The sequence below is a fragment of the Uloborus diversus genome, chromosome 4 (genome assembly GCF_026930045.1).
Source record: "Uloborus diversus isolate 005 chromosome 4, Udiv.v.3.1, whole genome shotgun sequence".
In the NCBI taxonomy this organism is placed as follows: domain Eukaryota; kingdom Metazoa; phylum Arthropoda; class Arachnida; order Araneae; family Uloboridae; genus Uloborus; species Uloborus diversus.
Window position 1 is genome coordinate 185,494,472 of NC_072734.1, and position 22,887 is coordinate 185,517,358.

The 22,887-nt window shown below is 34.6% G+C and overlaps 1 protein-coding gene across 1 annotated transcript in view; it reads left to right on the forward strand.

Annotated features, from left to right (window-relative positions):
- Positions 1-1,168: 1,168 nt before the first annotated feature.
- LOC129221044 (peroxidase-like) overlaps positions 1,169-22,887 on the forward strand; it is a 34,337-nt gene continuing 12,618 nt past the window's right edge. The window contains exons 1-9 of the mRNA XM_054855480.1: positions 1,169-1,350; positions 3,286-3,401; positions 7,985-8,086; positions 8,951-9,074; positions 10,919-11,088; positions 16,203-16,373; positions 18,006-18,179; positions 19,952-20,053; positions 22,637-22,744. Of these exons, the coding sequence (XP_054711455.1) occupies positions 1,169-1,350; positions 3,286-3,401; positions 7,985-8,086; positions 8,951-9,074; positions 10,919-11,088; positions 16,203-16,373; positions 18,006-18,179; positions 19,952-20,053; positions 22,637-22,744 (1,249 nt within the window). The remainder of the gene's footprint in view (positions 1,351-3,285; positions 3,402-7,984; positions 8,087-8,950; positions 9,075-10,918; positions 11,089-16,202; positions 16,374-18,005; positions 18,180-19,951; positions 20,054-22,636; positions 22,745-22,887) is intronic.

Consider the following 22,887-nt stretch of genomic DNA (forward strand, 5'->3'; position numbering starts at 1 on the left):
AACGTAATGTTCTTCAAGTACCTGTTCGCAATGTGACGCCCCCCCCCCCCAACTTGATATGTTGAACACATGTCGTACAATAAGTCTAACGTTTTAGCAATTTTCGCGGTATTTAAATTTGCTTTAAGATTTTTTGGACCCCCCCCCCCCCCCCCCGAAGCGGCATTTTCCCCTTTTTCTTCTGCATCTAGTATAGTTTTGAATTTCGAATAATATTTCTGCCTTTTCAACGCTTGCATCCAAAATATGTATAAAAGTTGCTCTTAGTTCATAATTCGTTCAGTTGCTCTACAAAGCTTTTCAAAATGTTTGCAAGCAGTTGAAGAACGTATTTGGTAGGCTAAAATCATGAAAAATACGAAAATAATTGATGTGATAAAATCCCACCATAATTAACAAGGATCTAAGTTCGTTTTATTTATTTATTTTATTATTTTATTTATTCATTTTTTCATTTATTTTATTACATTTTATTTATTTATTTACATTTTTTATTTTTATTATTTTATTTATTTATTATTCATTTATTTTATTATATTTTACTTATTTATTTATCTTTATTACTATTATTATTTAATTTTATTTACTTATTTATTTTATATATATTTTTTGATGGTGTTGACATAAAGGAAGGGCAATCTTCTTCAAGAAGTCTTATAATCCGAAATCGAACTCCATATTTGTTCTTCTGTTGATGTTTTCAATCATCGCAGCTCTCCCCCCCCCCCCCCTCTTTATCTTTCCCGGTGAAGGAAACTGTTTTGCCAAATATTTCGAAAAGGGGTTCTCTATAAATAATATCAAACTTTTAATCAACATTTTTGACCGTCACGTTACTTTTAACATACATATTCATGTAAAAAAGTGCACGATGTTACATTTCTTGTTACCCACTCCCTCACCCCCTTCTCACAATTTCCCGAACTCTCCTCCCTTTCTCAAAGCGTGACATCATTTGTAGACAGTCCCAAAATAAAATTGAATAAAATATCATTTTAAATTTTATTTCTTCCACATTTTGCGGTTTTCCCCCGATGTTTTTCTTACACTGAAAACCACTTTGTGCAATGTAAGAATAAATCTTTGTCTTGACTCATTCATTTTACATAGTACTTTAATTTGATGCAGGTGAGAACAAGCCTGAATTTCCTCTCTACAAATGAGCACCATGTTCTTGGCTCAAGATGCAATTCACTACATCGAGGAAGACCCGTCGGAGAAACTTCCTCTCATAGATCAAGTACCTACTGCCCCCGTACAAGAATACGAAAGATTTCCAAAATGGAAGAAGTTCGCAAGAGCGGAAATAAAGCTGCCCAGGACTCAGACCATAGCCGGGATAATGCTTGGGTAAGACATCGAATCTTTTGTTTTGAACATTGGTTGATGTCTGTAAAAGTAAAAGTAAAGTTAAGATTTATGCAATATGCCAAACAACCCGGTTACCACATCTAGAGACTGCAGTTTCGTTCTTATTGGAACTCTTCAGTCTCGATTAGCGAATAACCGAGATGGATGCAGATCAGTAGCGTAACTAGGGGTTGGCGGGTGTGGCTCTCGCCAGGGGGCGGCGTTTCGTGTGATTAAAAAAAATAAGATTCTTTTTTTAAATTCTAGAGTTTGAAAAAATGCTTTATTTATTTTTTTTTTTTAAATCGCAGAAAAAGAGCTAGAGATTGTATATATAATCTACTGAGAAGGAACACATTGGGCATCACTGAAAACAATTCTAAAAAAGAAAATAAGAAAAAAAAGTACAATGCTGCCTCCTATTGTCAAATCAATAAATCAAAATGTTCCAAAAAAATATATATATATATAACTTTAAAAAAATTTGGGAGGTCATGATGACCTCCGATGATTTCCCACGTGGGTGACCCTGGGAGGGGACGCAATTTCTTTAGTTCGCCAGGAGTGCTCGACCCCATAATTACGCTACTGATGCAGATGTCCTCTCATTGAAGCTGAGAGTGCCACCAAACTGGTAGATAAAGCAAATTTATCTTACCAGCGAGTGTCCATATCATGGTGCGGTTCGATTCGTGAATCAACTTCAATTCACCAGTATCCTTCAATTTACTAGTCGAACCGCACCATGCTGCGGACTCTCACTAGTGAGATAAAGCCTTCATCTCGATTGCTCGCTATTCCAGACTGAGGAGATCTAATGAGAATGAAATTGCAGTCTCTGGATGTGATAACCGGGTTCTACCTTAGTCCTGTCTTTGAGGTGGTAACTTACTGCTAAAGTTAACATTTATTTTACTTGTGAGCGTCCGCAGCATAGTGCGGTTTGACTCGTGAATCAACCTCAATTCACCAGTATCCTTCAATTCACGAGTCGAACCGCACCATGCTGCGGACTCTCGCTGGTGAGATAAATTTATTTTATCTACCAGTTTGTTGGCACTCTCAGTTTCAATGAGATGACATCTGCCTCCAGCTCAGTTACTCACTATTCCAGACTGAGGGGTTCTAATGAGAATGAAACTGCAGTCTTTGAATATGATAACCGGGTTTTGCCTTAGCCCTGGCTTAGGGGCGGTAACTTGCTGCTAAAATTAGCATTTATTTGACTTGTAAGCGTCCGCAGCATGGTGCGGTTTGACTCGTTAATCAACCTCAATTCACCAGTATCCTTCAATTCACGAGTCGAACCGCACCATGCTGCGGACTCTCGCTAGCGAGATAAATTTATTTCATCTACCAGTTTGTTCGCACTCTCAGCTTCAATGAGATGACATCTGCCTCCATCTCGGTTACTCATTATTCCAGACTGAGGAGTTATAATGAGAATGAAACTGCAGTCTCTGGATGCGATAACCTGGTTCTACCTTAGTCCTGGCTTAAGGGCGGTAACTTACTGCTAAAAACATTTATTTTACTTTATATTAAACGATAAAATATCGCTTAATTTCAGAAACCTATTCATCTGCAAGCTCCGACGAAAATTAATAATCACAAACTTTGAACTATTCTGCCGTGTGCAGGTAAAGGGCAGTAACTGCAAATTTTTCCATTTTTCATTTTTTTGCATTTTTGTTATCTATTGTACATTATCTTTATTGTAGAAGCTCGTTTATTTGATTTCCGCTGAAAAAAAGGCCCGAAAAAACGTCTAATTCGAACATTTTCCTATTGTTAGTATTGAAATCCACCACATATTTCTTCAAATATCTCGAAAACTTATTTTTGCAGATACTGAAATTTACCGGCACACCCCAGTATTGGTAAACCTATTTACGCTTTTAAAAACGTATAATACTATTCTTCTCTGTGTTCTAGTTTGCTGCTCCTTTGCATGGTCTTGATGCTCGTGGCAGAAGCAATTCGATCGTCTAAACATCATGTTCCATTCTTGATAGATGTTCCAACTGATCTTCCTGATCTAGATTTACCAGGTATAGACTGATTCACTTTTTTTTATTCAAATGATTTGTAATTGGCAATGGGGTGGTTTCCTTCAGTTAAAAGTACTACTTTTAGTCATTGAAATGGATAGAATAAGCAAAAATAATAATATGGGGCCCAGAAAATAATTTCATTTTTCCAACAGTTTTTTTTTAATTAATTTTTTAAAGTGTCCGATTTTTCAAACAAGGCGTGGTCTTTGTGACGTCACTAATGATGCACTTAGCCGCATCTTTCTACTACGTTTCCACGCTATGATAATCAAGCAGCGAATCAAAATTGCACTCTACGCTTGCTATCAACCCTATCGTTGCCAATACACGTGAGTAAAGATGCGAATTAAATATTCTGCTCTGTGAATGGCAACACAGAATGGCATTTCATCATTTGTGATGTCATCGGCAGAAGCGTAAAATATAAAAGCGCACCGATTGAAGTAATTTTTTAAAAATATTAAGCTTAAATAAATTATTTAAAAAATGGTCAGATCCTGTGTTTTTAAGCATGTTCTTTCAGAAAAAAAATACTTTTAAAATTTTGGAAACGACCCCATTCATGCTTTCTTGTAAGATTAGCTTTTATACAATTTATACTGTAAAAATCACGTACATTTGCGTATTGGAAGTCAGCTATTCAATTGAGGATTTTTTTCGCTTTTTATGCATTACGAAAATTTTATGACTATAAAATTAAGAATAGTATAACAAATTAAAAAGTGCCAACATTTGCAGAAATTTCAGACACGTGCTTCGGGGCTACAAGGAAACGTTTTTTCAATGCAAAAAGCGTATACAGAAAAGATATCCTTCTAAAGCTGCTTTTTGGTTTTTGTCGAATGTTTATTATCTTTTCCTTAATAGCGTAAATGTATCTATTTATTTCTCATTATTAGCTATGCTTTAAAATCTTAAATATCTATGAAAAAAATACGCTCTGTACATATGAAGCAAGATTACAGTGAGGGATTAAACCCCCAACCCTCCCGGCAAAATATGGCTTAACAAACACAGAATCTGAAATGTGGGTTAAAATCAAGGTATGGCCACAATACTGTGTTTTGAGGCGTATTACCAATATGTTAATGTGTAATTCACATGCAAGGAGTGTGATCCCCTCAACCCTAGGTGAAAATTCTGGATTTCTAATGATCTCAAAAACCCAACAAGCAGAGGTTGACTAACTAAAGGTGAGACTAAAGGCCCACAATAATTTTGAGACCCCTTAAGTGTCTAAGCCAGAATGCAGCTGCAATTTCATACGTTACGGGGCCCGTTGGAATGCATTTTTGGTGGCCCCCTTTGCCTATCACGGAACTATGTTATTAACATTTAACATGAGCATTTTTGAATCCCCTTCAATCTCCAATAATTTTGAAATGGAAAATCCGTTACTAGCAGAAAGAAAGTTTTTTTGCAATTTATAAATCATTATTTTTTTAAAAAAAAACATGCTTGTACTGCTCGAATAGTTTTAATGATGTGCATAAATCTTTAAAGAAATATGGAAACCCGTTAGAAAGATGGCGCCGCCCCACGCCCATGCCTAGTAGTCCTATTGTAATTAGACCAGGGTTGGCCGGATTGGACCCACTTGGGTTGGACCCAATGGGTTTTTTTGAAAAAACCCATTTAAAAAAACCCATTATTTAGCCCACTTTTGGGTTTTTTTAAACTTTTGTAGAAGTTTTAAAAAAAATTAATTAATTTAAATACTTTTACAATTTAAACTTCTTTTTTATTTGTTCTTACCACAGACAATGGACATAAAAAATGAATTTTGAACTTAAATAGTATTTCTTAGCTCTTAACGTCATTAACAAAATACTTCAAAGATTTTAAATAAATATATTTAACTTTTTTCTTTAACTGGTCAATAAATAACTCAAATTATCGTGACTAAGTCCTGTCACGTCTGATTTTCCCAATATTTGTAGATTGTACAGAGGAAACTACTCTAGCTAAAATTCTTTCATGTGAATTATTTTCTGCAAACCAACAAGTCACAAATCTCGAATAAACAAGGTATATTTTTTAGAAATTAACGGGTTTTACAAACGGTCGGACAGAAAACAAAATAGGATGTACAGTATTTTCATTATCTTACGAAAAAGTTTAATATTTCTTACTATGTACACAGAAATAGAAAAACAGGCAACATAAAATTCAAAGAAATGTCTTGATTAAGCTGGAGTTCAGTAAAAAGGGATTTAAACTACTTGAGGTTCTATAGTAGTTTTGTGTGACTAAATGAAATACAATAAAGTAAAATGCAGAAAAAAATGTAGTAATTAAAAACGGACAAACGAACAATAGATTTTATTACTCGAGAAGTAACTTTGCCCTAACTGTTGGTAATCATGGAAACCAAAAAATCTGAAACTGCACCATTCTTGGGTTCCGTTGTCTTTTTTACTTTTCTTCAGAAAACGTTGAATTTTCCAGCTTTTTTTACCCCAAGACAATTTTTGTGCTTTGTCCATATACTTACGCTACACTATGCTACAAGCACCCCACATTTTCCCTAAAAAAAGACAAAAAAACCCACATTTCTTTTAAAAAACCCAGCTTTAGTTGGGGTTTTTTTTGGGTTTTATTTAAACAAACCCAAAAAACCCTGGGTCCATGGGCTTTTTTTAAAAAAACCCAGGTTTTTGCCAACCCTGAATTAGACCCTGTCAACAAGGTAAAACACGAACTGGCAACATTATCTGTTGTCAGTATTTTTTTTTTCTTTTTTGTGCCGGATTTCTTCAAACGTACAATTTATCAATTTTGAACGCCTATGGGTAGTATTATAATCTGACTTATGCGATCGTTTCAAGGTAAAAAGAAGCTCTCTTACGATTTTAATATCCAGAGGCTATACTTCCCATTAACCCTTCCAAAAATAGAAAACTTAAATTTTTTTTTGAGCAATCACGATTGCTTATTGTTCTCACTTGACTGTTTTGATGTCCTTTGATTTTATTTTCCCACCGCCACCCTCCGCACCATCACCGTCGACCGGCTCCTCACGATGCTGCTCCTATAGCGAAAGCCGTCTCCAGGTGGCATCCATGTCCTACACTTACACGCACATCGCACATACATACACAACTACACACACACGCACACACACACACAAACACACACACACACACACAAACACATACACACACATACACACAACTACCCACGCATTCATGCCTGCACACAGACACAAACACATATGCCTACGCACACATACACATACCCCCCCCCCACGCACACACATACACACAACTACCCACACACTTATGCCAGCACACAGACACAAACACACATGCCTACACACACATACACATACCCCCCACACACAAACACACATACCCCCACACGCAAACACACACGCCTACATACACACACTCGTGATTGCGAAAAATATAATAATTCAAGATGTCAAAATTCAAATTAATTTTTGAATTGAAATCAATTTTAAGGATATCTTTGGTGATTTACTGGAATGGGAAGGTTCGGCTTCTTTCTTTGATTTTTTTTTTTTTTAAATAGACAAAACAATTTTCTTCTAAAAGAAATCATGATGTGAAGAATGTTTCAATGTACAGCTACTATAAAAAAGTTCCTTTATGATAGTACCATTCATCATTCAACCTATACGCAATTTGTTTTTAAGCATACTCTTCTTTTCACATTTTTATCCTTGAATGGCACATAAAAAATCCAAAAATTCTTTCTGAGAACAATGTTTATTATTTTTTCAAGATAAGTTTGGACACTCCACCTTGTTTAAGAATAGTTCTGAATATTCTTGAATAGAGAATAATTATTTCAGTTTTGATTGTTTTAAAAGTTACTTTGATATTCAGAACAATAATAAAAACAGCTTTTTTAATAGCAATACATTTTAGCTAATGCTATATCTGTAAAGTATAATCCTTATAATTTTATTGTAGTTAAATTTAAATATTATTTCCGAGAAATTTAAACATCTTGATTAAGCTTCACATCAGCTTCACTGCGTCTATACCTCAATTGTAAAGGAACAAACTTTACAGGCTCAAACATGCAGCTTTCAATTTGGATTTTTTTTTTTTTCCGTGAATATACTTTGAATAGCATTCTTAAAGAATATGGATCGCGTCTTAGGTTATGTTAATCAGCAGAATAAGTAATGTTACAAAGAATAATCTTTACTATTAATAAAGCTAAAAGTCTCTCTGTCTGGATATCGGGATTTCTGTCAGGATCTCTGTGACGCGCACAGCGCATAAACCGTTCGGCCGATTTTCATGAAATTTGACACAGAATTAGTTAGTAGCATGCGGGTGTGCACCTCGAAGCAATTTTTCAAAAATTCGACTTTGTTCTTTTTATATTCTAATTCTAAGAACATTTTACCCAGAAAATTATCATAACGTGGAAGAGTAAATTAACAAATTATCATGACGTGGAACATGGGAGTGGAACATGGGAGAACAAATAGCCATAGCAAATTGGCGAGAAATTCATCATCCATTATTTGTAAACATACAGGCATTTTAAAGTGATATTTTTATAGTATGAAAAAATTAAAATATATTCTTTTTAATTAACAGAACTGATAAACTTCCCAAGCGATGATTTCAGAAAGGCATGGAGAGCTGGAGAAGTTCTAGTGCTTGAAAGGGAGAGATTAGAGAAAATGCTTAAAGAAAAAGGTGAGAATAATCATGGAAAATATGTACAAAACGTCATTAAATATTAGCATGAAAAAATAAATATTTTTTCAAGTAGCTTAGTTATCCGACAGTATTATATATTTCCAAAAAAGTAACTTAGTTTTCTCTCATGGAAATATTTAGTCATTTAACATAATTTCTTCACACAAAATAAATTCCCGTAATTGCTCTCAAAATATAGTTATTTTATGTAAAATTATTCCTGAAATTATTAATATTTTATAAAATAGCCATTAATTTTTAAAATTTTGTTTTCACAAAAAAAAAAAAAAAACAAAAAAATGATAAATCGTCAGGATAAACCATTCAAAAGAAAATGTTTTCTGAAGTGGCAAATCTTGGAACGTGCATCTTATTCAAATAAAATGTATTATAATCAAACCGCACACGACAATACAAAATTTCACGTACCTGTGTAATTGACTAGAAGCTATTTTACTTTCACAGTATTTTCTCGTGCACATAAGTACTGGAATTTTGTTTTATTTCTAAAACTTGTTCCATGAGCCTCCTTCAAATAATATGTGTAATTAATCTATGGATAAAAAGGTAGAGCAATGCAAAACTTCATTTGCCTATAAAATTTGTTGACAGATATTTCACTTTTAGTACATTTTTTCATTTCAATAAGTACTAGAATTTTCTTAAACTTCTGAAATTCATTCAATAAATTGAAAGTGCGCCTCCATGAAACAAAAGATATGATCAACCTATGTGAAAGCATAGACCAATACAAAATCTCCCTCACCATTAGAATTTACCGAAAAACACGTTTTACTTTAGAAATATTTTCCCCTATAAGCAAGTACTCGAATTCTAACTTATGGCTGAAAATGATTCCAGGTGTTGTGCCGAAGCACGGGTCATCATCCTCTTTGTTGCAAACATTCCAAAAAGGGGATTCACATAAAGGCTTAGAGGATTGTGCAATAATCGTTGAACATGTGAAGCGTGAATTAGGTGGTTGGTAAGTAAAACATATCTGTTTATAAAATGAAAGTTTAATTAATAATTATCTAAGAATTAAATCATAAAACATGTGGTTAATATTTTAATTTAAATCTGCTTTTTGCATGTCGAACGTTTGACTCAAAAGCATGATGTCGAATTATCTCAGAAATATTGCCTTCTAACATAACATGAAATGTATAAGCGGAGATAAGGGCGCCCATATAGGGGGCAATGGGGGGGGGCCTGAGCCCCCCTTAGAAATGAGAATTTTCTTTCTTTTAGTGCTTTTTTTCTTTTTAAAAAAGTATCAAAATTTCTTTTCCAGCCATTAATGAATAAGTTATTAAAAATGTCAAATTTTAATATCTCTAAATTGTACTGAAATCTGTTTCCATGGGGAAAATATTCTACTAAACCATGGGGAAAATTTTTGAGCCCCCCCCCCCTCCTTAAAATTTTGCATATGTGCGCCCTTGAGCGGAGATATGTTCTTGCTTTTTTGATTTTTTTTTTAAATATGTGCCGCTGTGGGAGGGAAAAAAGCTAATTGCTTAGATTAAATAGGAAGTACGAGAAAATAACAATTTTTTAAAATTGAAATTCAGAACAATTAGAAGAGTGAAGTCGCAGATTATGAGACGATTTATAAACAGTCAGTGCGCATGAGCAAACAAATCTTTAAAAATAGAGAAAATTAAATAAAAGTCTAAAAGGGGGGGGGGAGAGAAATCAACTGATCCACAAAAATTAATACAAAATATGGGAGCTAAGCCAATTGTATACACCAAAGATAAATAAAGTAATATGTAATTGATAAGTTACGTAGTAAATATAACTGCAAAATAAAGTGAAAAGATAAAGGTATGAATGAATAGATAGAAAGTTAAATGAATTGGTAAACAAATTAATGTGGAAATGTGTAGACAGATACGTTATCAAATTAGCAAATTAAAGTTTTAAATAGAAGTATTTATGAAACACGTGAAATTATGTGAAAAGAAATGTAATAAATGGTGTATCGTTTGAAAAAAAAAAACGAGCTGATGTGTGCATCACATGACTTCATTTTACTCCAATTCAATGTCATTTTCCCATTATTGGCAATTTTAATCTGATTCAATAGTTGTCTCTCTAAATATCACCAACAGTGGCCAAATCGAAACCAAATTTTAAAAATTAAAAAAAAAATCGCCAAATTTGTCGCCAAGTTGGCGACAATATTTGGCGACCAAAAGACTAGCGATATATCGTCAAGTGTCCGCCAAATTATAACACCACTTGAGTTTACATCGAAATTAACAATGATTTCCCCCCAAAAAGGGGCAAAAGACCCCCTTAGGAACATCCGAATGCAACCAAAAGGGAAAGCGCACAACTAGACCCCACTAGGAGTCTATGTACCAAATTTCAACTTTCTAGGACATACCGTTTTTGAGTTATGCGAGATACATACACACATACGCACATATGCACATACGTACGTAATACGGACGTCACGAGAAACTCGTTGTAATTTACTCTGGGATCGTCAAAATGGATATTTCGTGTGTCTGTACGTTCCTAGGCACATACCCACGTGTGGTCGAGTCGAAAAAAAAAACCAACATTCATTCGGAGGTGAGCAAAATAGAAATTAAGGCCGATTTTTGAGTGAAATTTTTTTCGCAAATACAATACTTCCTTTTTTGTAAAAGGAAGTAAAAAGGAAAAAGTTAGTTTGAAGAAAAGATTTTTAAAACTAATTAAATTTCAAATACACTTTCAAGTAAATGAATTATTCTAAAGATATGTCAATATGGACAAGTAGAATTTTCACAAATTTTTTAATAATAACATTTTTTTTTAAATCCTTCTTTTCAGTCTTGACCCTCGCCTACTTCCTGCTCGTTGTCAGGCGAGTAAGCCGAATTATTGCAATGCTTCTTACCCTTACAGAACTTACAATGGAAGTTGCAATAATTTGGGAAACAGCGACTGGGGGATGGCATTAACACCGTTCAGACGGATGATGAGACCTGAATATGCTGATGGTAAGACATTTTAATAAATTATATTGGCATTCATGAATCATAAAAGTCGGTATTTATGATGTCATGCGCAGATTTTATGCTTTTGAAAGCACTTATTTTTGTACAGTTTGAAAACTATCACTCTAAAAACAGCAATATCAAAAACAACGAAAAAGTACTCAAATTTGAGCATGTCGCCGAGTCAATATGGCTCATACGATGTGGTTTTCAAATTTGAGGCAATCAAACACTCATTTTTGAGGTATTTGTGCTCATTTTTAAGTAAATGGGATAATTCAAAATTTAGTACTAACCGAGTTATGTGCAGTAAAACCTGTAAAATTGACCACCCTTGTAAGTTTACCACCTGTCTAAGTTGACCGCTATTTTCGGGCACAGAATTAGATCTACAGTCGAACCTGTCTATCTCGAACCTGCTTATCTCGGAAACCTGTCTATCTCGAATTTTTTTAATTTCCCTGAATTTTCAGCCAAAATTTAATGTATTTTCCATGTTTATCTCGAAAAAAAATCCCGAATACCTCCATATCTCGAATTCCAGCAATGCTGACATTTTCGAATTCGAAGTCCAGCAATCTTCAAAACGGCAAACAACTTTCCTTAAACACAGAAACAGTAGCACTATTCTCAATGGCAGGGGAAAAAAAGGAGAAATGCAACTAGGTATTATTTTTTTCAGGAAGACAGTCATTTCGAGCACTTTCTCGGAAGCAGAGCAGAGGGCAGAGAATGGGACAATGAGGAAAGGGCTGGGCTTGACAGATTTGACATGTGGGGTGACTTTTTCAAGTTCGTAGTTTAAGGTTATTCAAATTAAAACCTGTTTCATTATCTGTTATCTGGTTTAGGTACTGATCCGCGAGTCATCTCTTGCTTGAAGTTGTGATTGCGTAGTAAACCAAGATGATAGGCGTGAAAAGAAAGCTAAAGATTTTTTCAAATGATAAAAAAGTGAAATTTCTAGAATTTTTGGACGGCAATCCATTAATGAAGAAAAATTAAATTGCCGCCAAGTTAAGTACGTACAATAGGGCAAAATGGGGTTTTAGCCATTGCCAACCTCAAGAGAGGATATTTGAATCTAAAAAAAAAAATCAGACACCGAAAAACAATAAAAGACTACATATTTTGCTTGCAAAATTTATGCTTAAAATTTCATTGCTGTCAAAATGATTCCTTAAACTTGCAATGAAGTGCTTAGTATAAAATAGTAGAATAAATACCTAACAAAACTTTTACGGAAGAATTTTAATATTTCGCATGTTTAATCTTTGGTATAAATTTCAAAAATTTTCATCATCAGATTCCAAATTTCAAGAAGTTTCTCACCTCCGTATCTCAAAACCTCTTTATATCGAATTTTTTTTTCTATTCCGTGAAATTCGAGATAGACTGGTTCGACTGTATATCATATAATTCAACCTCTATAAGTTGACCACCTGTTTGAGTTGACCGCTAAAGTAGTGCACCGCAAGTGGTCAACTTATAATACAGGTTTCACTGTACTCATTTTTGAGCATGAAATAATTCTGCAAACTATTTGAAAACTTGGGTACTCCTATTTGAAACACAGATTTCAAGAAAATTTGAAAGCATTGTCTACTCATTTTTGAAAACTTCATCTTTTTCGGTGGTACTTGTGCAAAACTGAGTTGAGAGTAATCCTGTTTATTTGCGTTGTATACTCACGTTCAACATTAATTTAATTATTAACCAAATGACTCTTTTGTTAAATTAAGCCTTAAGCGTTTTTGTTGTTGATGCTGCCGTGTAAAAGCTTTCAGTGAAAAGTATAAACAATAGCCTTAAATACAGCATCCATTCATTAAAGAAAATGTTCCTTATAATCCATCCAAAACACGAATCTTCATTTATTTATTTATTTATTTTATTTATTGAGCAATCACGAATGCTTATTGCTTTCATTTGGCTGTTTTTGGCGTCCTATCATTTTATTTTCCCACCGCCACCCTCCGCATCATCACCGTCGACCGGCTCCTCACGATGCTGCTACTATAGCGAAAGCCATCTCCAGGTTGCATCCATGTCCTACACACACGCGCATACATACACAACTACACACACGCATACACACATACACACAAACACATCCACATACAGACACCTACACATACACACACAGAAACATATACACACAACTACCCACACACTCATGCCTGCACACAGACACAAACACATATGCCTACACACACATACCTTCCCCCCACACACACATTCAAACACACAACTACCCACACACTTATGCCAGCACACAGACACAAACACACATGCCTACACACACATACACATACCCCTACACACAAACACACATACCCCCACACACAAACACACACGCCTACATACACACACTCGTGATTGCGAAAAACATAATTTGAATTCAAGATGTCAAAATTCAATTTTTTTTTAAAATTATTTTAAAAATGCGTGTTTTTCTAGCGTTGCGTAGATTTTTACTATTCGGTATAAAACTATTTATTCATTTATTTAAGTCTCGTATTCTTGATTTTGCCACCTGTATCATGTCAGCCTGTATTGCAGACATGGCATCTTTTGCATTGTTTTTAATTTATCTTCTTATCAAGTATAACAAGGTCACACAAGCATAAGCAATCGCCTCGTTAATTTTTGTTAAACTTCTCATGAACGTAGTTTTAAAATTACTCTAAGAGAAGAACAAGAATTCTGGAGAAAAATCATTTGTCATTGAAAAATTTTCTACTTAACTTCAATAGTGCAGAGATAAAAATCATCAAAGAATGAATAATACCAAAATCGTTATTATCAAAAAGAAAAGAATAATAATTTAATTTTAAAAGTTATTCATTTTCTTAAATTTTCTATCGCACTTCTGCTGTTTTTTTCCTTCTGGAATACCATGTTCACAAACGTATATATGGGGCAAGTTACTTTAATGAAGCCATAAACTTAGATAAAAAAAAAAAAAAAAAAAAAAAAAAGCCCAGAGAAGATTTAGTTAAAGCTAAAATAAATTTGAGGAAAGAAAGAAGACACATTTTTGATAAAAGATATGTCACTATCAGTAGCAGGAATTAAAAAAAATGGTGTGGTTTTATGAATGCGAGTTTAAAACTAAAGATTAAAAATATATTTTAGATTAGTACAAATGTTACGTCGATGACGTATAGTCATTCGTTACCCAACACTGGCTGAAACTACTTCATTGAAATGTTACGTATCGAATACTTACGTAACTGAAACACATAGATGTTTTTGGCAAATTTCAAAGCCTTTAAGTTACATTCTTACTTGAATATGAAACTATGCTGTAGTTGGTTAAATAATATCATCTTTGAACTGATCGACCACGGACAAGAAGAAATCCACTGTGATGAGACAAAAAATTAAATAAATAAAATAATTTGAACTTTGACATCTTGAATTCAAATTATGTTTTTCGCAATCACGAGTGTGTGTGTGTATGTAGGCGTGCGTGTTTGTGTGTGTGAGGGGGTATGTTTGTTTGTGTGTGGGGGGGTATGTGTATGCGTGTGTAGGCATGTGTGGGTAGTTGTGTTTATGTGTAGTTGTGTTATGTGCATGTATGTGTTTGTGTGTATGTGTTTGTTAGTGTGCGTGTATGTGTGTATGCGTATGTGTGTGTGTTTGTGTGTATATATGTGTGTGTAGGTGCGTGTATGTATGCGCGTGTGTGTAGGATATGGATGCAACCTGGAGACGGTTTTCGCTAGAGGAGCAGCATCGTAAGGCGGCCGGCCGACGGTGGTGCTGCAGAGGGAGGCGGAGGGAAAATAAAATCATAGGACATCAAAACAGTCAAGTGAGAGCAATAAACAATCGTGATTGCTCAAAAAAAAAAAAAAAGAAAGAAAGACCCTAGAACCAATCGCTTCATTTTTAAATTTTCCATGCGAGGGAAGAGGATATATCGCTCATTTGGAAGAAGAGTCCCACAATACGAAGAACTGAAATTTTACAGGAGAAGCATTTGAAGTTGAACTCTTCAGGCAAATTGCATTAAGAAAAGTAAGTTTGCTGTGTTCTCCCAGTGTGGTTAATATTCGAACAAAAAACCTGTCATTATTTTCCAAAGAAGATAACGTCCTTTGAAGGCCTTTAAGCGAAAAAAAGAAAAGAAAATTAAAAGTTTCGTATTATGGCATACTCTTCTTCCAAACGAGCGATATGTTTGTACTGAACTCATGAAGGGAGAAGCAATAAAATTAACACAAATACATAATTACACGATGTTTTTAAACCCGAGGGGGGGGGCAATTGATTCCCCCCACCCAGTAGCGTAACTAGGGGTTGGCAAGAGTGGCTCTCGCCAGGGGCGCAGCAGCCAGGGGGGCGGCATTTCAACTGATTAAAAAAAAAAAATTTAAGAGTTTTTTTTCCGATCATAGAATTTAAAAAACGCTTTAAAAATGGAGAGAAAAAAAACTCGAGAAAAAAAAAGGGTTAGAGACACATACATAACATCTACTGAACCATCTACTGAGAAGGAACCTTAGGTATCATTGAAAACAATTCTAAAAAAGAAAATAAGAAAAAAAATTACAATGCTGCCTCCTATTTGTCGAATCAACTAATCAAAATTTTCCAAAAAAAAAATTTTTTTTTTTGGAGATCACAATGACCTCCGATGACTTCCCATGTGGGCGATCCTGGAGGGGGACACAATTTCTTTAGTTCGCCAGGGGCGCTAGACCCAATAGTTACGCTACTGCCCCCACCTAATCCCTTAAATGATAGGCTTATGCCTAGAACTATTTTTATCTTAAAGCATATAGCGGTGTCCATTCCTTGTAAAAGCAACGGCGCATCCCCCGCAAACAACGGAGACCTCCAACCTGCCCCCCCCCCCGAAAAAAATACTCCCTAAAAACAACCCTCCTAAAAATTTCAATGGCGCAGTGTATACAACATGACCCCTCCCCCCTCTGATGGTTACCACTGTGTGCATGACTACGTAATTTTGCTACAATGGCATGTTTCAACAAGCAAATTTAATTTTACATACTTATTTATTTATTTTATTTTATATTATTTATTTATTTTATTTATTAATTTTTGATATGGAAATAAAACTTCTCCCCTTCATTTTGTTTCAGGTGTCGCCATGCCACGAGCTGCAAGTGATGGAACCGAATTGCCAAACGCTCGTTTTCTTAGCAATCACCTCTACACTCATAGATCGAAACCTCAGTGCAACAACACAGTAATTACCTTATACTTCGGATTGTTCATTGATCACGACATCATCAGAATCACCAGCAAAACAGGTAATTATGAAAGATTCAATATTTATATTATACAATATGCAAGTTTGAATTTCATATTTATTGTATTCAATGTTTGTTCTTAAAATACGTAAATATGTGGGAAATTCAATTTTATTTTTGTAACTTTTCTAAAATATTGTAAATATTAGTGCTAACATTTAGAAATCAAAACGCATTCAATTCCCTAATACAAGGGTGAGTCAAACTTAAGAAAGATATTAATGTATTGGAAAGGGTTCAAAGGCGGGCTACACGGCTAATAAATGGACTTTCTCATTTAGAATATGATTCCAGGCTTAGAAAGCTAAAAATGTACAGTCTTGAGCAAAGAACAGACCAAGGAGACATGATTCAGCTGTTTAAATTTATTAAAACGAAAGATGTTACGGGGCTGAACTTTAGCACAGAAAACAGGACAAGGGGTCCATTGTTTTAAGCTATTTAAATCTCAGGCTAACATGGATATTAGGAAAAATTATTATTATAGCAGGGTAGTGGAACCTTGGAACAGCTTACCGGAAGAGGTGGTAATGAGCAAGGGAGTAGATAGTTTTAAGAGGGCCATTGATCTTCACTGGGGATTGTAAATTGACTAGGACCAGTCTAGCTGGGCCCAGAGCATGTTGCTGGTCGTCACTTTTGTATTTGTATTTGTTTTGCGGTAAACTACTTTCCATATTTTGTAACACATTGTTAACTTTCGATACTTACCGTTCGAAGTAGAGATTTTCATGTTCTACCTGAATCGTATGATAAGTAGCGACACGTGTGCGATCTTGGGGTTAAACGAGGCTTTCTTCCTATGTCTACTATGGTGAAGTAAAGTGTTTTGCTTCTAGATTGTGGTTTCTTATTAACTCTTAGTTAATCCACAATCGAGAGGCACCCCAATCAAGAAGCAAAATACAATTGCTATAAATCGTTATATCAGACATAGGAAGGAAGCAGCATTTAGCCCCAAGATGGCGGACATGTCGTTATCATCTTCACTCTTGAGGTCGTCACTTAAGCTACTATCCTAAGCTAATATTTAGGGCTTTAGTTCTACGGCCTTAGGCAATTTTTCAGCCAGTTCTTCAATACTGCGACAATAACGTTTTGTCATGATTATTATAATGACAATTATAACCATTATAATAATTAATATTAATGCTACAATGATCATTTTCTAGCAGTATTGTGATCCACCGAATCTTTACCATCAGCACGACATATATTTCGCGTTGCCTCGGCTGCGTTATGGCCTAACTATAGAACTCATAAAGCAAAATTTCTCTAAGTTAATTTGACTACTTATATTTAATATTTGAATATATTAAATTATTAAATCTTATATTTAAATCGTCATTTCACCAACCTCGTGTCAGAACTTAATGGAAATTTGGACAAACAAGCCTAAGTACCGGCTTTTTTATTGGTTATCTGCTACGTTTCCCGCATATGTGCCGCTCTAACGGTACGTTGAGAAAATTTACATTTGTCAAGTATAGTTGTAAATTCTTGACGCATCCTAGTAGTTAAATGATGTTTGATAACAATAAAACGATTCTAAAGTTCCATCAGCAGAAAGCAGTTGTAGCATTCCATTTAAAAACTTGTAATAGTTATTGAAGATTGAACATTACATTTCAGGTCACAATGGAGCACCGATATCTTGCTGCAATCCAGAAGTTATTGCAGACCCCAGCCTACTTCATCCAGAGTGTATGGCCATCGTTGTTCCAAAAGAAGATCCGTTTTATGGACCAAGAGGAGTCAAGTGTTTGGATTTTGTCCGATCGGCTTCTATACCAGGTCTTTGCGCAGGTAAATTTTAATGGAAATAAATCTTGGGCACTCAATTTTTGATTAATTTTTCAAGGGTGGCTTTTGTTCCAATTTTGTAATATTTTCTTTTAGTTGGTTTCTATTCGTTATTTTTTCTTTTGTCAGTTCATTTCAAGGTCTTTGGAAAGCGTCCTTAATTAACTAGGCCATAAAAAGGTTGCACAAGGAGCAACTTAAAAAGTTCTTAGTCTTGTAGCATTTTCTTTTGACTAGTTTTTGGCTCTTTGCTTTCGACTCTTTCTTTACTCGGTAAAGAATTTCGTGAAAGTCTTTTGAACCGTTTTGACGGTAGATCCTACATATTTTGCATACAGAAGAATGTACACTTCTGGGGGGGGGGGGAATTGTTATTACCTTTAGCACTTTCTCTAATAAAATTTCTCCTTGCTGTATGTACCTTATTATTCGATTACTGTTTGTACTAGAGATCACAACAATGTTGCTGGGGGATAGTCATCTTCAAATTATCAACTTTAAAACTTCAACCCTCTTTTTATAACAAATTTGCAACCAGCAATTAAATTTAACTTTGTGTCCCGATTTTCGCAGATTTCTTTCATAAACTAATAAGTTTATGGCACTGTTCGCTTTTTCATATGCATGAAGCCATTAACCAACTCAAGAATCGAAACATATTTTAAGTGACTGAAAACATGAATTTAATTCTTGTTTTGAGTGATAAAATCAATATTAGAAAAAAAAAAATAGAAAAGAATCTGGAACAATATTAGATCGCAAAAAATTTAATTTGCAGTAGTTTTATACGGTTATCCAAAATGCCAGTTATTTTTCCAGGAACCATGATTTTACAATTTATCAGGAATGTCATATTACAGTAAACCCTTATTAATCAAGGCACTATTAAACCGTACTTCACTCAATCCGGACATCCATTGAGATATGCATGCTATATTAATAAAAGCGAAGTTAGCACACTAATAGTTTTTTCTGAGCCGTATTTTGCAATTTGCATTTTTGTAATTTTCTCTTATGCAGTTTTATAGTTCATTCTAATGAGTTCAAAATACAATTTTTGCTATGTACATTAGCTATTTTCTGTGCCTTGGATCAACGTATAGTTTATTTTGTTTAATCTGTACGACGTTTTCATCAATTCGGACGACGTGGATTCCCTATTAGTACGTATTGATGAGCTTCTACAGTTCGTGAATTTGAAATTATTCAGCAATCACGATTGCTTATTGTTCTCACTTGACGGTTTTGAATTCCTATCATTTTATTTTCCCACCAGCACCCTCTGCCAGCACCTCCGTCGCGTCGACGGGCCTGACGATGCTGCTCCTATAGCGAAAACCGTCTTCAGGTTGCCTCCATATCCTACACTTACACGCATACATACACGCACGTACGCACACACACAAACACATACACACACATACATACACCTACTCACATACACAAACAGATACACACACACACACAAACACATACACACACACGCATGCATACAGACACCTACACACAACTACCCACACACATATGCCTGCACACAGACACAAACACATATGCTTACACACACAAACACATACACACATACATACACCTACACACACACACACGCATACATACAGACACCTACACATACACACGCATACATACAGACACCTACACATACACACACACCTACACGCAATTACCCACACACTCGTGATTGCGAAAAACATAATTTGAATTCCAGATGTCAAAATTCAAATTAATTTTTTTATTTTTTATTTTTGCCTTCTTTTCAGGGGAACGAGAACAGATGAATTCGGTGACTTCTTTTCTTGATGCATCCGGAGTTTATGGATCATTTGATGACAAAAACAAACCACTGAGACAATTCCAAAACGGTAATGACAGTTATTCTACTTTTTTTTCTATCTTCTTAAAAGAGGGTTAAATGCTATTGCATTATCCACCAAGCTGAAATGTTTCACCCTATCATTCAGAAAATATTTAAAGATTGTCAAACTATTGTTGCAAAATTTTAATTGAAATTCATACGAGTAGATCTTCCTGAAAAACTATTGGAATCAGCGAATCTCAGCATAATTCTACCAAGGTCTTTAGTTTAAGCTTTTGAAAATAGTTCAATAAACATTCATTCCTACTTCAGAAGGATTCCCAAATAAAGCAAAAGACAGCTACACCCTTGAAAAAATTAATGGAATTAAGCCATTTTTTTTTACAAAATCACCTTTATTTATAGCATTTAATTATAATATCGAAATCACCACTTAGTATGCCCCCCTCCCTTTTTTTAGCACCATTTTGACGCTACTACATAGAGTTTTGCACTTTCGATGAATTCTTGGTCTCTAAACCATGTTTTTAGCAAAGCACAAATCATTTTTCCTTTTCTTGTGCAATCATATTTTCACTCGATGTCGCAATGGCCTGCCTCTTCCGTGGAGAAATATCCATGGCTAACAAAAAGATAAAAAGTGACCGGACTGAGAAAAAACAGCAAAAAATATGTAGAAATTCATTACACTTAAACAAAACACAATTTTTATGACAAAAAATCGTGAGGTTATAGCACCTAATCAACTGGTAGGCTAAACAGCTGTTATAAACAAGCTGATGTGTGCATCACATGACTTCCTTTTACTTCCAATTTAATGTCATTTTCTCATTATTGGCAGTTTTAATATGATTCAATAGTTTACTCTCTAAATATCACCAACAGTGGCCAAATTGAAACCAGATTTTAAAATTAAATTTTTTTTAAAAAAAATCGCCAAATTTGTCGCCAAGTTGGCGACAAAACTTGGCGACCAAAAGACTGGCGATATATCGCCAAGTGTCCGCCAAATCATTATACACCACTGGAGATTACATCGGAATTTACAATGATTTCCCCTCAAAAAGGGGCAAAAGACCCCCTTTGGAGCATTCGAATGCAACCAAAAAGGAAGGTGCACATCTAGACCCCACTAGGAGTCTACGTACCAAATTTCAACTTTCTAGGGCATTCCGTTCTTGAGTTATACGACATACATACACACATACGCACATCCATACATACGTACATACAGACGTCACGAGAAAACTCGTTGTAATTAACTCGGGGATCGTCAAAATGGATATTTCGGGTGTCTGTACGTTCCTAGGCACATATCCACGTGTGGTCGGGTTGAAAAAAAAAAACTCAACATTCATTTGGGGGTGAGCAAAATGGAAATTAAGGCCGATTTTTGAGTGAAAATTTTTTCGCGAATACAATACTTCCTTTTTTATAAAAGGAAGTAAAAAAGATTGAACAACCTAAAAAATCGAAAATTTAAAATTCCCCAACTTGACTCCATTAATTCGCACAAGGGTGTACCATATACCTACCTTATCCATCATGCCGATCCAGCTCTTTTCAGAACGGATAAAACATGGTCTACCTTCAAAATGATACGTGACAGTGGAAAGATTATTTTCGAGGCGTCATTTTGTAAATGTTAAGTGAATGAGAACGAAATGAGAACCTTTCGTCTTTAATGTCTAAAATAGCTGAGTCTCTCTCATCATCAAAAGAGTAGATTGCAACCAGCTTTTTAAAAAATCTTCTAAGTCTTAGTAAAACAGTAAAATGACAATACAATGAAATTCCAGTACTACGAATACCAGTACAACGAAACATTGGTTTCAACGAATTAAATTTTCAGTTCCGATTCGATTTCCATTACATTGCTTGAATGGGGTCGTTTCTAAAATTTTAAAAGTATTTTTTTCTGAAAGAGCATGCTTACAAACATAGGATCTAACCATTTTTTTTAATAATTTGTTTAAGTTTAATATTTTTAAACATTTACTTAAATCGGTGCGCTGTTATTGTTTAACGCTTCTGCCGATGACATCACAAATGATGAAATGCCATTTCGTGTTGCCATTCACAGAGCAAAATATTTAATTCTCATCTTTACTCACGTGTATTGGCAACGATAGGGTTGATACGATAGGGGCAAGCGTAGAGCGCAATTTTAATTCGCTTCTTGATTATCGTAACGTGGAAATGAGGTGGAAAGATGCGCCAAAGAGCATCATTTGTGACGTCATCAAGACCATGCCTTGTTTGAAAAATCGGACATTAAAAAAAATAATTAAAAAATAACTGTTGGGAAAATAAAAATATTTTCTGGGTCCATGTTATTTTTTCGCTTATTCTATCAATTTCACCGACTAAAAATATTACTTTTGACTGAAGGAAACAACCCCATTCCATTACAGTAAAATTCTCCTATTACAACAAACAAAATTGAGGTTTATTTCACTAAAAATATTTTTTTTTTCTTTTTTGTAATCGCTTAATTTTGCAGAAATGTCTAGTTTTGCTTCTACGTAATCTCATTAGTTTAGTTATTATTATTAATTTCAGTTTTTGTTTAAAAAGTAGTAAAATATGCAAGATTTATAACATTTATAAAATTTGTTATCTCTTTCAGGTTTATTGAAAGTATGTTGGATCAATAATACAGCTATGTTGCCGCCAGCACATCATATAAGCTATAAATGTGGTCTTCCTACTGCGCAGCAATATTGCTTTGAAGCAGGTATGTTCAAAGAATTTCTTTTATTCTTAAATTTAAACGAATGTTTCCGGAGTTTAAGATAAATGTTAGGTATCAATGAAAAACTTCTTACATGGACACTCTATTTGCAGAATACTGTTTTGTGTTTTCCATTCAATTACTTT